Source organism: Trachypithecus francoisi, unplaced genomic scaffold (genome assembly GCF_009764315.1).
Source record: "Trachypithecus francoisi isolate TF-2019V2 unplaced genomic scaffold, Tfra_2.0 Lachesis_group21, whole genome shotgun sequence".
In the NCBI taxonomy this organism is placed as follows: domain Eukaryota; kingdom Metazoa; phylum Chordata; class Mammalia; order Primates; family Cercopithecidae; genus Trachypithecus; species Trachypithecus francoisi.
The window spans coordinates 28,906,054-28,922,079 of record NW_022681467.1 but is presented as its reverse complement, the minus strand read 5'-3'; the positions used below and the strand labels follow the sequence as shown (position 1 = coordinate 28,922,079).

The 16,026-nt window shown below is 50.7% G+C and overlaps 1 protein-coding gene across 1 annotated transcript in view; it reads left to right on the top strand.

Moving 5' to 3' along the window:
* Positions 1 to 322: 322 nt before the first annotated feature.
* SNTA1 (syntrophin alpha 1) overlaps positions 323 to 16,026 on the top strand; it is a 36,006-nt gene continuing 20,302 nt past the window's right edge. The window contains exons 1-2 of the mRNA XM_033186117.1: positions 323 to 910; positions 4,850 to 5,035. Of these exons, the coding sequence (XP_033042008.1) occupies positions 601 to 910; positions 4,850 to 5,035 (496 nt within the window). The 5' untranslated portion in view covers positions 323 to 600. The remainder of the gene's footprint in view (positions 911 to 4,849; positions 5,036 to 16,026) is intronic.

Here is a 16,026-nt window from a genome sequence, read left to right as displayed (position 1 = left end):
TTACAGGCGTGAGCAACCACGCCTGGCCGGTGTCTACCTCTTAAACTCAAGCCCTGGAGCCCAGACCACCATACGCAGCCCAGTCCTCCGCCATATGCAGCCCAGCCCGACGCCCAGTGCTTCGCACCAGGATACATGGTTCTGTCTCTTTTTCATGCGCTCCCACGTCCGGGAGCTACAGTCCCGGCCCTCGATGGACATTCCGAGCGCAGAGCCCACTGCGCGGTATCATTGGGTTCCGCCCACGACGCGAAGCCCCGCCCCCCGACGCCCCGCCCAGCACCGCGCCTCCCGGGCTTTTCGCCTTGCCTAGTGGCCCCGCCCCGCCTCCCTTCTGACCCACCCCCTAGGTAGTCTCACACGGCGGCCCTCGGCTCCCGGGGCCCGCCCCGGCCTCCCGCATTTGCCGGAGGCCCAGTCCCCAGCACTGGTCACACCCCCGGGTAGCCCCGCCCCTAGATTTACTCCCCCAGCGGCCGGGCTAGGGTGGCGGCTGGCCCAGCTGGGCCCCCGCTGCCCTCTGCCCTGGGAGCTTGGTCGGAGCGGGCTGGGCACAGCCGGACAGGGCAAGCGCGGCGTCCTGGGGTCTCGGAGGCGAAGATGGCGTCCGGCAGGCGCGCCCCGCGCACCGGGCTGCTGGAGCTGCGCGCCGGGGCGGGCTCGGGGACCGGCGGCGAGCGGTGGCAGCGGGTGCTGCTGAGTCTGGCGGAGGACGTGCTGACCGTGAGCCCCGCCGACGGCGACCCTGGTCCCGAGTCCGGTGCTCCGCGGGAGCCGGAGCCCGCGCAGCTCAACGGCGCCGCGGAGCCGGGCGCGGGGCCCCCGCAGCTGCCAGAGGCGCTACTGCTCCAGCGGCGCCGCGTGACGGTGCGCAAGGCCGACGCCGGTGGGCTGGGCATCAGCATCAAAGGTGGGCGCGGGACACCGAGGGCGCGGGGTCGTGGTGTCTGTCTGGGGGCCGCCGAGGGCGCAGGGGACTGGCAGCGCGCCCAGGACATGGAGCTGGAGGCCTCGTGTCCGGGGGTAAGGGAGGTCTGAGGAAACAGGTAACGGAGGGCACTGGGCCCACCAAGGTCGGAGTGGGTTTCGGTAGTTGGTGGCCTTAGGGGGCACGGAAGACACAGGTGTGGAGGAGATTGTGGGAGTACCAAGGACCTGTGGGTGGGAGTTCTGTGTGGAGGCGTGGGGGTCTGAGAGGCAACCAGCATGAACATCAAGGACAAGAGGGATCCCCCGGAAAGCAGAGGGTGGAGAAAGGGGGTTGAGGCCGGGATACCAGTGGGACAGGGAGGAGGGAGTCCCTGAGAAGCAACCAAGGTGGATACAGAGAGGAGGCCTGGAGTCTGCGAAGCACAGGGGTGGATAGGAGGCCTGGGTGCAAGCACAGACTGGGGTCACAGGCAGAAGGCCAGCAAGGACCTAGGAATCTAAGGACCCAGGAAGGCTGCGGGGAGCCCTGACAGCTGGATTTGGGTCTCCTGATCTGACCATCTCCACCTTGCACAGGATGGAGCTTTCAGTCCCCAGGACTGACTGCTAGTGGGGTGCAGTTAGGGTGCAACCAGACTGTGTTTGAATCCAGGATCAGCTGTGTGAGTTTGCACAAGTCCCGTCCCGTCTCTGAATCTCAGTTGCCTCAACTGTATAAGAGGATGATAGAGTTGTGATGTTTCTGAGAGCAGGGCTTACCACACCAGCACATTGTAGGTGCCTAGTTAATTACTGCTGTTAGCGGAGAGGAAAAATGGAGGCCAGGAGATACTCCCAAAGCAACGAAACACAGTTCTTAAAATCCTAGCACACCCCCAGCTGCTGGGTTCACTATGCTTACCCATAGGCTTCTCAGGATCCCAGCCCCCAGCAGGGTGCTCTGGGAAAGGGTGTCAGCCTTTGTTTCCACCTTGAATATGTACCGTACCCTCTGGGGTCTCCCTGGTACTGGTTCTGTTGACGAGTGCCTCCAGACTGTTTGGCTTGGCTGAAGCGGTGCAGATAGTGGTGAATGCCACCACTATGTGCCAGGTGCTGTGCCCAGGACACTAGTCTCATGATCCACTTCATCCTGGCAACAAGTGGTGAAAGGGAGGGAGTATAATCCCTATATTGCAGATGAAGAAACTGAGACTCAGAAAGGTAAAATGATTTTCCCACCATTACACAGTGAGTGTCAGCGCTGGGATTTGAACCTTAGTTATCAGCTACTGTCCCCCAGAGAGTGCTCAGGGAAGTTGATTCTTTTCCTGTAGAAGGGCAGATCCCCAGGCACCCAACCAAGAGGGGCTAAAAAGGGGAAATGGGAAAATGAGGGTGTGGGCACCAGTCTTACCCTCAATCTCCAGCATGGGATAGGGCAACAGACCAATCCAAAAATTATACACTCAGTGTGTCAGAGCAGGAAGGAACTTATTCATACAGAGTTCCATTCTGCAGATGGACGCACTGAGACTCAGAAAGGAGCAGGGACTTTCCAGGGTCACACAAAGTTACTCCCCAGCTCCATACTTCTAGGTGGAGGGGAGGGTACTTTTAGGAGACTTCAGGTATTTCCACTGGATCCAAATCTGGGCTCTTGTTGCCATGGTAACCCCTCCTATAGAGTCTAGCTTAGTCTGAGGCAGCAATGAGTGATCATAGCTTCAAACTGAACTGAAGACCCTAGTTTCAGGTGGGGGAGGGCAGATAGAAATAGAAACCCCTTCCTCTCCTAGACTTCAAGCTCTGTGCAGATAAGCAAACGGTGGGGCCTGTGTGGGTGTCAAGAGAGGTGTTCCAGTCCCAGCTCTGCCAGCAGCTTGTGTGACCTTGGAACAATGACCTCCCACTCTGGGACACTAATTCTTCATCTTCAGTATTCTGAGGATGAGCCAGGAGTGTGATATCTGAGGGCCTGACTTGCCGTCTGTGGTAAGGTTAATAGTGTTGGTTCTTGAGCCTGGAGGCCTAGGTGCAAATACTGGCTTTGCTACTTACTAGTTGAGTGACCTTGGACAAGGGGCTTCCCTCCACACTTCAGTTTCCCTAATAGGAAACTGAGCATGCCTACGTGATGGGATATTGTAAAGACGCAATGTTGGCATTTGGTACATGCAACTAAGGTGACCTGTTATTACTATTTCTTATTTTAAAAGGGCATTTAAGAGTTTGGTAATAAAGCCGTTTAGTAAAATGTATTAGCTTCTTTTGTATCCAAGATGCCATTCAGGCAGGTTTTTAGAATCTCTAGACTCTAAGACTTTGGTTTCCAACCTGGATTTTGGATTGTAAAACATTATGATTGCTAAAGCAGTCTTTTGAGGCCATAGGAATAGCTGACTTCTCTCTTGATTCCGGTTTGGGGGGTATCAGTGGGTTCCCACATTGTTGCCTTCTTTTGTGTGTGTGTGTGAGACGGTCTTGCTCTGTTGTCCAGGGTGGAGTGCAGTGGCGCAATCTTGGCTCACTGCAACCTCCACCTCCTGGATTCAAGCAGTTCTCGTGCCTCAGCCTCCTGAGTAGCTGGGATTACAGGCACACCCACCATGCCTGGCTAATTTTTGTATTTTTATTTTATTTTGAGATGGAGTCTTGTTCTGTCGCCCATGCTGGAGTGCAGTGGTGTGATCTTGGTTCACTGCAACCTCCACCTCCCAGGTTCAAGCAATTCTGCTGCCCCAGCCTTCTGAGTAGCTGCGACTACAGGCATGCGCCACCAGGCCCAGCTAATTTTTTGTGTTTTTATTTATTTATTTATTTTTTTGAGATGGAATTTCACTTTTATTGCCCAGGCTGGAGTGCAATGGTGCAATCTTGGCTCACCGCAACCTCAGCCTCCCAGTTCAAGCGATTCCTCTGCCTCAGTTTCCGGAGTAGCTGGGATTACAGGCATCCACCACCACTCCCAGCTAATGTTTTGTATTTTTGGTAGGGACAGGGTTTCACTATGTTGTCCAGGCTGGTGTCGAACTCCTGACCTCAGGTGATCCACCCGGCTGCCTTGGCCTCCCAAAGTGCTGGATTACAGGCATAAGCCACTGCACCTGGCCCTTTTTTGTGTTTTTAGTAGAGGCAGGGTTTTGCTATGTTGGCCAGGCTGGTCTCAAACTACTGGCCTCAAGTGATCTGCCTGCCTTGGCCTCCCAAAGTGCTGGGATTACAAGCATGAGCCACTTTATCTGGTTATTTTCATTTTTAATTTTTGTGGATACATAGTAGGTGTATATATTTATGGGGTACATGAGAAAATCCAAAACATTTAAGAAAAAGTGATTGAAGCACTTTGTAAGTTGCACAAACATTGGTGAACACCCAAAGCACTTAATCAAAAGATCCAGGGATCAAACTATAGCATTATTAATTTTGAAAATGATTCATTTAATTAATTAATTTGTTTATTGAGACAGGGTCTCCTTCTGCCACCCAAGCTGGAGTGCAGTGGCACAATCTCAGCTCACTGCAGCCTCGACCTCCTGGGCTCAAGTAATCCTCCTATTTCAGCCTCCCTAGTAGCTGAGACCACAGGTGCCCGCCACCACGCCTGGCTAATTTTTGTATTTTTAGTAGAGGCGGGGTTTTGCCATGTTGCCCAGGCTGATCTTGAACTCCTGAGCTCAGGTCATCTGCCAACCTCAGCCTTCTAAGGTGCTGGAATTATAGGCATGAGCGACCGAACCGGATCGAAAATGATGTATTATTAGTATTATTAGTGTCCCAAACTTCCAAGACTTTTCTCAGATTCCCTTTATTCTCCTATTCCGTTTTCTAGCACTGGGCTAGGCACCAAGGGAAGCCTTCAGAAATAATTGTGCCTTGATACGACTCCCAATTGTTGGAGTATCTGCCTCAGTCTTGTCCTCCTTCTGTGCCTGTGCAGGCGGCCGGGAGAACAAGATGCCTATTCTCATTTCCAAGATCTTCAAGGGATTGGCAGCTGACCAGACAGAGGCCCTTTATGTGGGGGATGCCATCCTGTCCGTGAATGGGGAAGACTTGTCCTCTGCTACCCATGATGAGGCGGTGCAGGCCCTCAAGAAGACAGGCAAGGAGGTGGTGCTGGAGGGTAAGCACTGACGTTCCAGGGTCCAGACGGGCTGGGTGGAGGTGTTCCACTGCTTCCCTACCTCCCCCAGGCCTCAAGAGGCCCCATCCCAGCACTGGGGGCTGGGAGATGGGCAGGATTGAAAACAGAAACAGAACTTGGGGACCTGCCTGAAGACAGCGTGGGGTGGTGGAGGGAGAGCTGGCACAGAGCTAAGCAGACCTGGTTTGCATTTTCTGTCTTCCAGTCACTAGCTGTGTGGCCCTGGACAAGTCACTTCATTTCCCTGAGCCTTAGTTTCCTCATCTGTAAAACGGGGATGTAGCTCCTGCCTTTCTGGGTTGTTGCGACTAGGGCAAAAAGGTACATGGCAGAGTGTGCCAGCCCCTGAGTGACACAGGGAGAGAGGGGTGCAGACTGGGGAAGGGGCAGCTCAGATTCTTTCCTTTGGGGCCTGGAGAGCTCTTGACTTCAGGTTCTTTTAGTGCCTGGGCCTTAAAACCCTAAGACCCATCTTCCTTTGGGAGAAGCCTCAGCTTTTATTTTACTTTATTTATTTTTGAGATGGAATCTTGCTCTGTTGTCCAGGCTGGAATACAGTGGCATGATCTTGGTTCATTGCAACCTCTGCCTTCTGGGTTCAAGTGATCCTCCTGCCTCAGCCTCTCAAGTAGCTGGGATTACAGGTGTGCGTCACCGTGCCCAGCTAATTTTTGTATTTTTGTAGAGACAGGGTTTTGCCATGTTGGCCAGGCTAGTCTTGAACTCCTGACCTAAGGTGATCCACCCGCCTCGGCCTCCCAAAGTGCTGGGATTACAGGCATGAGCTGCCACATCTGGAAGCCTTGGCTTTTATAGAGCAGGACATCAAATCCTTCCAGCGATGATTAGAGAGGAGTTTTGTGGGGGAATCTTGGTTGGATGACTTTCTCCATTCTTCCCTCACAGTGTGGTCTTAGGTGGGACACTTGCCCCCTGTGGGCCTCAGTTTCCCCATCAGTTGTTATAGGCTTCCTGCTGAGGTTGTCCCATGACCATCTTGTGCCATGTCTCTCAAGAGGTTTCTGCTTTGCTCAGCCCTTTCCTCAAACTCTGTCAGCTCTGGAAGCCAGTGGGGGCCTGAGGAATGTGTCTCTGGCTTGTGGCCCAGAACAGACACAGGGAGGTGGCGGGGGCTGATGGAGAATAACATGGCCAGAGAAGCTGCTGAGTTGAGTCCCAGGCCCAAATCCTGGTGGGTTGCCTTGGTTTCCCTAAAGGAGTGTCCAAGAGGCCACAGAAGCAAATAGGTTCTGGGTCCTTGGTTGATCTTTGGCCTTCTTGTGGCCCCAGACCTCAATTCCCATCCGTTTTTGTTTTATTTTATATTTTAGGTATATCTATTTAAATGTCACGGATACATTTTTCTTTTTCTTGTTTTTTTTTTTTTTTTTTTGAGGCAGAGTCACCTAGGCTGGAGTACTGTAGTATGATCTTGGCTCAATGCACCCTCCACCCCCGGGGCTCAAACAATCCTCCCACCTCAACCTCCCGAGTAGCTGGGACTACAGATGCATGCCACCATGTCTGGCGAATTTTTTTTTTTTTTTTTTTTTGAGATGGAGTCTTACTGTGTCACTCAGGCTGGAGTACAGTGGCATGATCTCGGCTCACTGCAACCTCTGTTTCCCGGATTCAAGCAATTCTGCATCAGCTTTCCGAGTAGCTGGGATTACAGGCGCCCATTACCATGCCCGGCTAATTTTTGTATTTTTAGTAGAGATGAAGTTTCACCATATAGGCCAGGCTGTTCTCAAACTCCTGAGCTTGTGATCCACCTGCCTTGGCTTCCCAAATGCTAGGATTACAGGCGTGAGCCATCATAATCCATGCCTGGCTTTTTTTTTTTTTTTTTTTTTTTTGAGATGGAGTCTCACACTCTGTTGCCCAGGTTGGAGTGCAGTGGCGAGATCTCGGCTCACTGCAACCTCCACCTCTCGGGTTCAAGTGATTCTTCTGCCTCAGCCTTTCGAGTAGCTGGGACTACAGGTGCATGCCACCATGCCCAGCTAATTTTTGTGTGGGTGTTTTTAGTAGAGACAGGGTTTCACCATACTGGCCAGGCTGGTCTCGAACTCCTGACCTCGTGATTTGCCTGCCTTGGCCTCCTAAAGTTCTGGGATTACAGGAGTGAGCCACTGCACCCAGCCAATTTCTTGTAGAGACAGGGTTTCACCATGTTGCCCGGGCTGGTCTCTAACTCCTGGGCTTAAGGGATCCTCCCACCTAAGTCTCCCAAAGTGCTGGGATTGCCGGCCACAGTGCCCAGTCTAGATGCATTTTTTTGATACTTAAAAAAAGCTGACTCTAGAGTGTTGGTCTTAAAAGCTTAAGTGTATCAGTCATATTTTAATGGCAAAGTTAAATAATAGAATCTCACATAAATGATATGGATATAGGAGACTTTCCCCACATGCCTCATTACTTTGATATTTATAGTCAGCAATGCGGTTTGAAACCACTGACATTCATTGAAATGTCATATTTTGGTTGACTTGAAAGCTCTTTTAGCTTCTATTGTTTGAAAGTTTAGTCTATGGTAAAATTTCTGCTATAGACACAATTCAAATCCACATCCACACGGAGGTCCCCTCACCTCCTTATCTTTATTTTTAATTTTTATTTATTTATTTATTTTTGAGACGGAGTCTCGCTCTGTCACCCAGGCAGGAGTGCAGTGGCAGGATCTCGGCTCACTGCAAGCTTCGCCTCCCAGGTTCACATCATTCTTCTGCCTCAGCCTCCCGAGTAGCTGGGACTACAGGCGCCCGCCATCATGCCTGGCTAATTTTTTGTATTTTTAGTAGAGATGGGGTTTCACTGTGTTAGCCAGGATGGTCTTGATCTCCTGACCTCGTGATCCACCCGCCTTGGCCTCCCAAAGTGCTGGGATTACAGGCGTGAGCCACCGCGCCCGGCCCACCTCCTCATCTTTAGATTAAGAATGTATCTATCTGGGTTCCCATGTATGTCGTTTTGAGAAGGTAGTATCCGTAAATGTGTGACCTTGAAGCATCTTCTGACTTTAGGAGCGAATACTCAAGCCTTCCCTCTAACTCATGTCATCCATTCCTCCTCAGTAAGCCAAGAAACTTTCATGGACACCTACTGTGTGCCTGGTGTGTACATTAGTCAGAAGCTAAACACACCCAGGGCCTCTCCTGAAGGAGCTCACCATGTGGTAGGGGAGACAAAACATAAACACTGTCTCCTCTATACAAACTGTTTTTTTCTTGAGACAGCGTCTCACTCTGTTGCCCAGGCTAGAGTGTAGTAGTGCAGTCTCAGCTTACTGCAACCTCCTTCTCCCAGGTTCAAGCGATTCTCTGCCTCAGTCCTGTAGCTGGGATTACAGGCGTGTGCCACCATGGCTCAGTTAATTTTTGTATTTTTAGTAGAGACAGGGTTTCACCATGTTGGCCAGGTTGGTCTCAAACTCCCGGCCTCCGGATCCGGCCGCCTGGGCCTCCCAAGGTGCTGGGATTATAGACATGAGCCACCATGCCTGGCCTAAAGAAACTCTTTAAAAGCCAGTGGCTAGGTGCGGTGACTCATGCCTGTAATCCCAGCACTTTGGGAGGCCGAGGCAGGCAGATCACCTGAGGCCAGGAGTTTGAGACCAGCTTGGCCAACATGTGAAACCTCGTCTCTACTAAAAATACAAAAATTAGCTGGACCATGGTGGCACACGCCTGTAATCCCAGCTACTTAGGAGGTTGAGGTAGGAAAATCACTTGAACATGGGAGGCGGAGGTTGCAGTGAACCGTGATTGTGCCACTGCATTCCAGGCTGGGCCACAACAGCAAGACTCCATCTCAAAAAAAAAAAAAAAAAGCTGGTACCTGAAATCCTGTCTGCTCTGCAATAAATCTCTGGCCTTGAGTAAGACCCTTGCCCTCTAGGGACCTCAGTTTTCCTACTGAAGTTAGGCTAGATCAGAGGTGATCAATAGCTTTTATTTAGAGTGTCAGCTTCAGGCAGGTGTGGTGGCTCACGCCTGTAATCCCAACACTTTGGGAGGCTCAGGTGGGCAGATCACTTGAGCCCAGGAGTTCCAGACCAGCTTGCGCAACACAGGGAGATTTCATCTCTGTAGGAAAAAAAAGAGTGTAAGTGTCAGCTCCACTGGTAGTTCTATAAGTTCCATATTTGGAAGGATTGGGAGGCTTTGTCTGGGCTCAGCAGAAAGGAGCTGGAATTGATTAGCAATGTCTACTACAGATGCAATAGAGAACTAACATGTGTATCACCCCAGGACTGAGGGGCCCCTGCTCTTATATTCTCTGAGATGTTTCACAGGACAAGATCATTTCTTGGTGAACCCTGCCTATGGCCTGGGTAAGAGGAAGAAGGGTGTGGCCTTCATGTTTTTCCCCACTTTTCCTTAGTTGAAGTCTTTTTCGACCTATTCTCCTGGCCCAAGTTCTCATGGAAGGAGGTCATTCCACTCAAGATAGCACAAAGAGGGGAAGAGGAGTGGTGGAAGGCACTGGAGTCAGGAATCTCTGCATGGCAAGAGTGATCAGAGAAGTCTGAAGGATAGGAGGATGCTGGGCTGTGGCTGGTCCTTGAGACTTTGGGGAGTGGAGAAGGTCTGGGCCTGGCAGTTGTACCAGTCTGGAGCAGCCAGGGTTCCTGGGACTCTCTCTGGGCCTAGGTTCCCCCAGAGCCAATCACTGGCCATATTGTTCAGCGTTTCCCTACTCACATTCCATTATTGAGGCCGCCTCCAAGGGGCCATGGAAGGATGGCCTTTGGATGTGAACTTGGCAAGGCAGCTGGATATTTTTCCAGCTCAGTGGGTAGTGAATCCCCTGAGAATGTCCTGGGAGAACAAGCATTACCAGCAAACTCCAGGTGTCAGCTAGAGAGCCTTACTTCCCTGGCCTAAGCTGGGGGCTCAGCTGAGCCTCAGCAACCCTAATCTGCCTCCTAGAACATTTCTTCTGCTAGATCAGGGGTTTGCAGGAATGTCCTGATCCTGTTCTCAGCCAGAGGGTTGTGTTTGTGACCACAGGCTGGGCCCAAGCTAGCAGCCAACATGTGTCGGTCTGCTGCTTAGAGAGGCCCATTGTGTGTGCAGACCTCAAGCCAGGGCCCACCTGGGCCCTTGGACACCAGGCCTGGGGGAAGAGGGAGGGACAGCCTCAAGGAAAACACCCTTCCCTCCTCCCATTCCAGTGTGGCTGGCAAGACTGTGACAACAGTGAGCCTGTCATGCATTAAAAATAATATTGGCTGGGCACAGTGGCTCATGCCTGTATCCTAGCACTTGGGAGGCCGAGGCAGGTGGATCACCTGAGGTCAGGAGTTCGAGACTAGCCTAGGCAACATGGTGAAACCCCGTCTCTACTAATAATATACAAAAATTAGCTGAGCATGGTGGCAGGCACCTGTAATCCCAGCTACTCGGGAGGCTGAGGTAGGAGAATTGCTTGAATCCGGGAGGCGGAGGTTGCAGTGAGCCAAGATCGAACTATTGCACTCCAGCCTGGGGTGACAAGAGCACAACTTTATCTCAAAAAAAAAAAAAAAACAAAAAACCCACAACCCCCCCTCAAAAAATACTAAGGCCAGGCCCGGTGGCTCACGCCTATAATCTCAGCACTTTGGGAGGCTGAGGCGGGTGGATCACCTGAGGTCAGGAGTTCAAGACTAGCCTGACCAACATGGTGAAACCCTATCTCTACTAAAAATATAAAAATTAGCTGAGCATGGTGGCGGGCACCTGTAATCCCAGCTACTCAGGAGGCTGAGACAGGAGAATCACTTGAACCCAGGAGGTACAGGTCACAGTGAGCCAAGATTGCACCACTGCATTCCAGCCTGGGTGACAGGGCAAGTGTCTATCTCAAAAACAAAACAAAACAAAAAAAACCTAATAAAGTGAATTTTAGTGCTTTATACAAAGTAAGGAAGGTATAGCCCTCATAGAGATCAGGCTTTTATTTATTTATTTAGGATCTCACTCTGTTGCCCAGCCTGTAGCACAGTGGTGTGATCGCAGCTCACTGCAGCCTCAACTCCTGGGCTCAAGAGATCCTCCTATCTCAGCCTCTCAAGTAGCTGGGACCACAGGCATGTGCTGCCACGCCTGCCTAATTAAAAAATATTAATAGAAACAGGGTCTCCCTGTGTTGCCCAGGCTGGTCTTGAACTCCTGGACTCCAGCAGTCCTCCCAAAGTACTGGGGTTACAGGCATGAGCCACTGTGCCTGATCCTGTTATTGTTTTCTTTCTCTTTTTTTTTTTTCTTTTTTGAGACGGAGTCTTGCTCTGTCGCCCAGGCTGGAGTGCAGTGGCCGGATCTCAGCTCACTGCAAACTCCGCCTCCCAGGTTTATGCCATTCTCCTGCCTCAGCCTCCCGAGTAGCTGGGACTACAGGCGCCCTCCACCTCACCCGGCTAGTTTTTTTTTTGTATTTTTTAGTAGAAACGAGGTTTCACCGTGTTAGCCAGGGTGGTCTTGATCTCCTGACCTCGTGATCCGCCCATCTCGGCCTCCCAAAATGCTGGGATTACAGGCTTGAGCCACCGCGCCCGGCTATTGTTTTCTTTAGTAAACTGGAAGCTGTTTGAGGGCAGGACCCATGTGTAGCTTGTCTCTGAGCCCCCAGGTCTGGCACTGAGTCCACCACACATTAGATCTTGGTGAATGTTTGGAGACTGATCAGTGAGGTCTATCTTGGACCCTTTCTGCTTTACCTTTCACCTTTTCAATTGCTGTTGACTTTCCTAAATATGTAAGATGGGACTTGAGAATCATGCTGAGCTTGACTGACTCTTGAGCTTTTCTGTTCTGAGTCCTCAGAACTCTGAGGCCAGCTCCCTACTGACTCTTCCCAGGAAGATGGCCACTGCCTTTGATTTGGCTTGATGAATCACCATTGTCAAAAGCGGGATGTCATTCATGGATGTAGCTAATTTGGGGCCACCCTGTTCAACTTAGCTGAGTCATGCTGTGTCCCAGAGATGCTGGAGGGACCCCTGTCCCAGAAAGAGGGCATGAATGGAGCTCCTGTTCAGTTCTCCCATGGCCGCAGAGACCTGTTGTTCTAACCATTGTTCTCAAGGAAAAGTTTACTTGGCTGTGCACACACATAGCTTTGGACCATGTGACTCCCCACAGACAAAACTTGGCTTAATCCAGCCCTGGCCTGTTCCCCGGACCTTGATTAAAATGCCTTATGGGCCTCTGGAGGCAAGTTCTGGCCCTGATGAGCTGTGTGACCCTGGCTGCTCCTGGTGGTGGAGGAAATAATAGTGATAATAATCAGGATGGTAGTGTCTGCTGCTTATTGAGCACCCACACTGTGCTCAACAACATGAACGCCTACTATGCTAAGTGCCTTCCCTATGTTTGTTTTTTTCTTTGAGATGGAGTCTCGCTCTGTTGCCCAGGCTAGAGTACAGTGGCACGATCTCAGCTCACTGCAACCTCCGCCTCCTGGGTTCAAGTGATTCTCGTATTTCAGCCTCCCGAGTAGCTGGGACTACAGGCGTGTGGCACCACGCCCGGTTAATTTTTTGTATTTTTAGTAGAGATGGGGTTTTACCATGTTGGCCAGGCTGGTCTCGATCTCTTGACCTCAGGTGATCCACCTGCCTTGGCCTCCCAAAGTGCTGGGATTACAGGTGTGAGCCACCGCGCCTGGCCCTTCCCTATGTTATTTCATTGAATCCTCAATGTCACCCCTGTGAATTAGGTACATTATTCATTGTATAGATGAGAACACTGAAGCTCAGGGAGGTGACATTACTTGCCCAAGGTCACACTGTGGCAGAGATGGAATATGAGCTCAGGTCTTTCAGATGCCAAAACTTATATATATATTTTTAAATTAAAAACAAAAATTTTGTAAGAGACAGGGTCTCCCTCTGTCATGCACGCTGGAATGCAGTGGCATGATCATGGCTCACTATAGTCTCGACTTCCTGGGCTCAAGCTATCCTCCTACCACAGCCTCTCCAGTAGCTGAGACTACAGGCGTGCGCCACCATACCCAGCTATTATTGTTTTGATTTTTTGTAGAGATAGGGTCTCACTATATTGTCCAGGTTGGTCTCAAACTCCTGGACTCAAGTGATTCTCCTGCCTCAGCCTCCCGAAGTGCTGGGATTACAGGTATGAGCCAGCACGCCTGGCTGAAAACCCATATTCTCTTTTTTTTTTGAGATGGAGTCTCGCTCTATTGCCCACGCTGGAATACAGTGGCACAATCTCAGCTCACTGCAAGCTCCGCCTCCCCGGTTCAAGTGATTCTTCTGCCTTAGCCTCCAAAGTAGCTAGGATTACAGGCATGTGCCACCACACCTGGCTAATTTTTGTATTTTTAGTAGAGACAAGGTCTCACCATGTTAACCAGGCTGGTCTCAAATTCCTGACCTCAGGTGATCCGCCCTCCTCGGCCTTTCAAAGTGCTGGGATTACAGGTGTGAGCCACTGCACCCAGTGAAAACTTATATTCTTAAATACTTATCTGCACTACAGGTTATGTCACCTCTCTGAGACTCAGTTTATTCACCCTTATTAAATAAAGATACTATGGCTGGGTGCAGTGGCTCACACCTGTAATCCCAGCACTTTGGGAGGCTGAGGTGGGTGGATCACCTGAGGTCAAGAGTTCAAGACCAGCCTGGTCAACATGGTGAAACCCCGTCTGTACTAAAAATACAAAATTTAGCATGTGCCTGTAGTCTCAGCTACTCAGGAGGCTGAGGCAGGAGAATCACCTGAGCCCAGGAGGTGGAGGTTGTGGTGAGCTGAGATCACTCCACAGCACTCCAGCCTGGGCGACAGAGTGAGACTCTGTCTCAAAAAAAAAAAAAAAGTAATAAAAATAAACATAAATGAGGACATTAATTCATCTCATCAAATTGGTGAAATTAGGTGAAGGTGTGTTTGAGAGAGTTGAGCTTGGCCCCAATATATAGTGGGTGCTCAATAAGTACTGCTTTCTCCCATTACTAAGATTCTGGAACCCTGAATCTAGGCTTCTGAGTTGATATGAGCATTATCTCTGAACCCTGGCTTGTATGGCTTGGTATGTGTGGTATATTTTTGAAAAATAAACTAGATTTTTTTAGAAAATTTAAAAAGTAGGCCAGTCGTGGTGGCTCACACCTGTAATCCCAGCACTTTGGGAGGCCGAGGCGGGCAGATCACGAGGTCAGGAGATCGAGACCATCTTGGCGAACACGGTGAAACCCTGTCTCTACTAAAAATACAAAAAAATTAGCCGGGCGTGGTGGCGGGCGCCCGTAGTCCCAGCTTCTAGGGAGGCTGAGGCAGGAGAATGGTGTGAACCCGGGAGGCGGAGCTTGCAGTGAGCCAAGATCGCACCACTACACTCCAGCCTGGGTGACAGAGCGAGACTCCGTCTCAAAAAAAAAAGAAAAGAAAATTTAGAAAGTAATACATACATGCTCATTCAAAAATATCCAGCTTAGCCTGAGCAACATAGTGAAACCCTGTCTCTCCAAAAAATAAGTTACAAAAATTTGCCAGGCATGGTGGCACATTCCTGCAGTTGCAGCTACTTGGGATGCTGAGGCTGAAGGATCATTTGAGCCCGGGATGTGGAGGATGGAGTGAGCTGGGATTGTGCCATTGCACTCCAAGTTGGGTGACAGAGTGAGACCCTGTCTTTTTTTTTTTTTTTTTTTTTTTGAGGCGGAGTCTCGCTCTGTCGCCCAGGCTGGAGTGCAGTGGCCGGATCTCAGCTCACTGCAAGCTCCGCCTCCCGGGTTTACGCCATTCTCCTGCCTCAGCCTCCCCAGTAGCTGGGACTACAGGCGCCCGCCATCTCGCCCGGCTAGTTTTTGTATTTTTAGTAGAGACGGGGTTTCACCGTGTTAGCCAGGATGGTCTCGATCTCCTGACCTCGTGATCCGCCCGTCTCGGCCTCCCAAAGTGCTGGGATTACAGGCTTGAGCCACCGCGCCCGGCCCGACCCTGTCTTGAAAAAAAAAAAAAAAAGTGGCTCATGCCTGTAATTACAGCACTTTGAGAGGCTGAGGTGGGAGGATCCCTTGAGACCAGGAGTTCGAGACTAGCCTAGGCAACATGGCAAGACCTCATCGCTACAATTTTGTTTTGTTTTGTTTTTTTGAGATGGAGTTTTGCTCTTGTTGGCCAGGCTGGAGTGCAATGGCGTGATCTCGGCTCACTGCAATCTCCACCTCCTGGGTTCAAACGATTCTCCTGCTTCAGCCTCCTGTGTAACTGGGATTACAGGCGCACACCAACACGTCTGGCTAATTTTTGTATAGTAGAGATGGGGTTTCACCACTCCTGACCTCAGGTGATTTACCCGCCTCGACCTCCCAACGTGCTAGGATTATAGGCATGAGCCACTGTGCCTGGCCCAATTTTTTTTTTTTTTTTAGGTGGAGTCTCACTCTGTTACCCAGGCTGGAGTGCAATGGTACTATCTCAGCTCACTGAAACCTCCACCTCCTGGGTTCAAGTGATTTTCCTGCCTCACCTTCCCAAGCAGCTGGGATCACAGGCATGTGCCACCATGCCTGGCTAATTTTTGTATATAGTATAGGTGGGGTTTCACCGTGTTGGCCAGGCTGGTCTCAAACTCCTGACCTCAGGTGATCTGCCTAAGGCCTCCCAAAGTGCTGGGATTACAGGCATAAGTCACTGTGCCCAGCCTACAAAAAATTTTTGTTTTTTTTTGAGATTGAGTCTTGCTTTGTTGTCCAGGTTGGAGTGCAGTGGCATGATCTTGGCTCATTGCAACCTTTGCCTCCCAGGTTCAAGCAATTTTCCTGCCTCAGCCTCCTAAGTAGCTGGGATTACAGGTGCCGGCCACCACACCTGGCTAATTTTTGTATTTTTAGTAGGGATGGGGTTTCATCGTCTTGATCAGGCTGGTTTCAAACTCCTGACCTCAAGCAATCCAGCTGCCTCGGCCTCCTAGAGTGCTGGGATTAAAGGCGTGAGCCACTGCGGCTGGCCAAA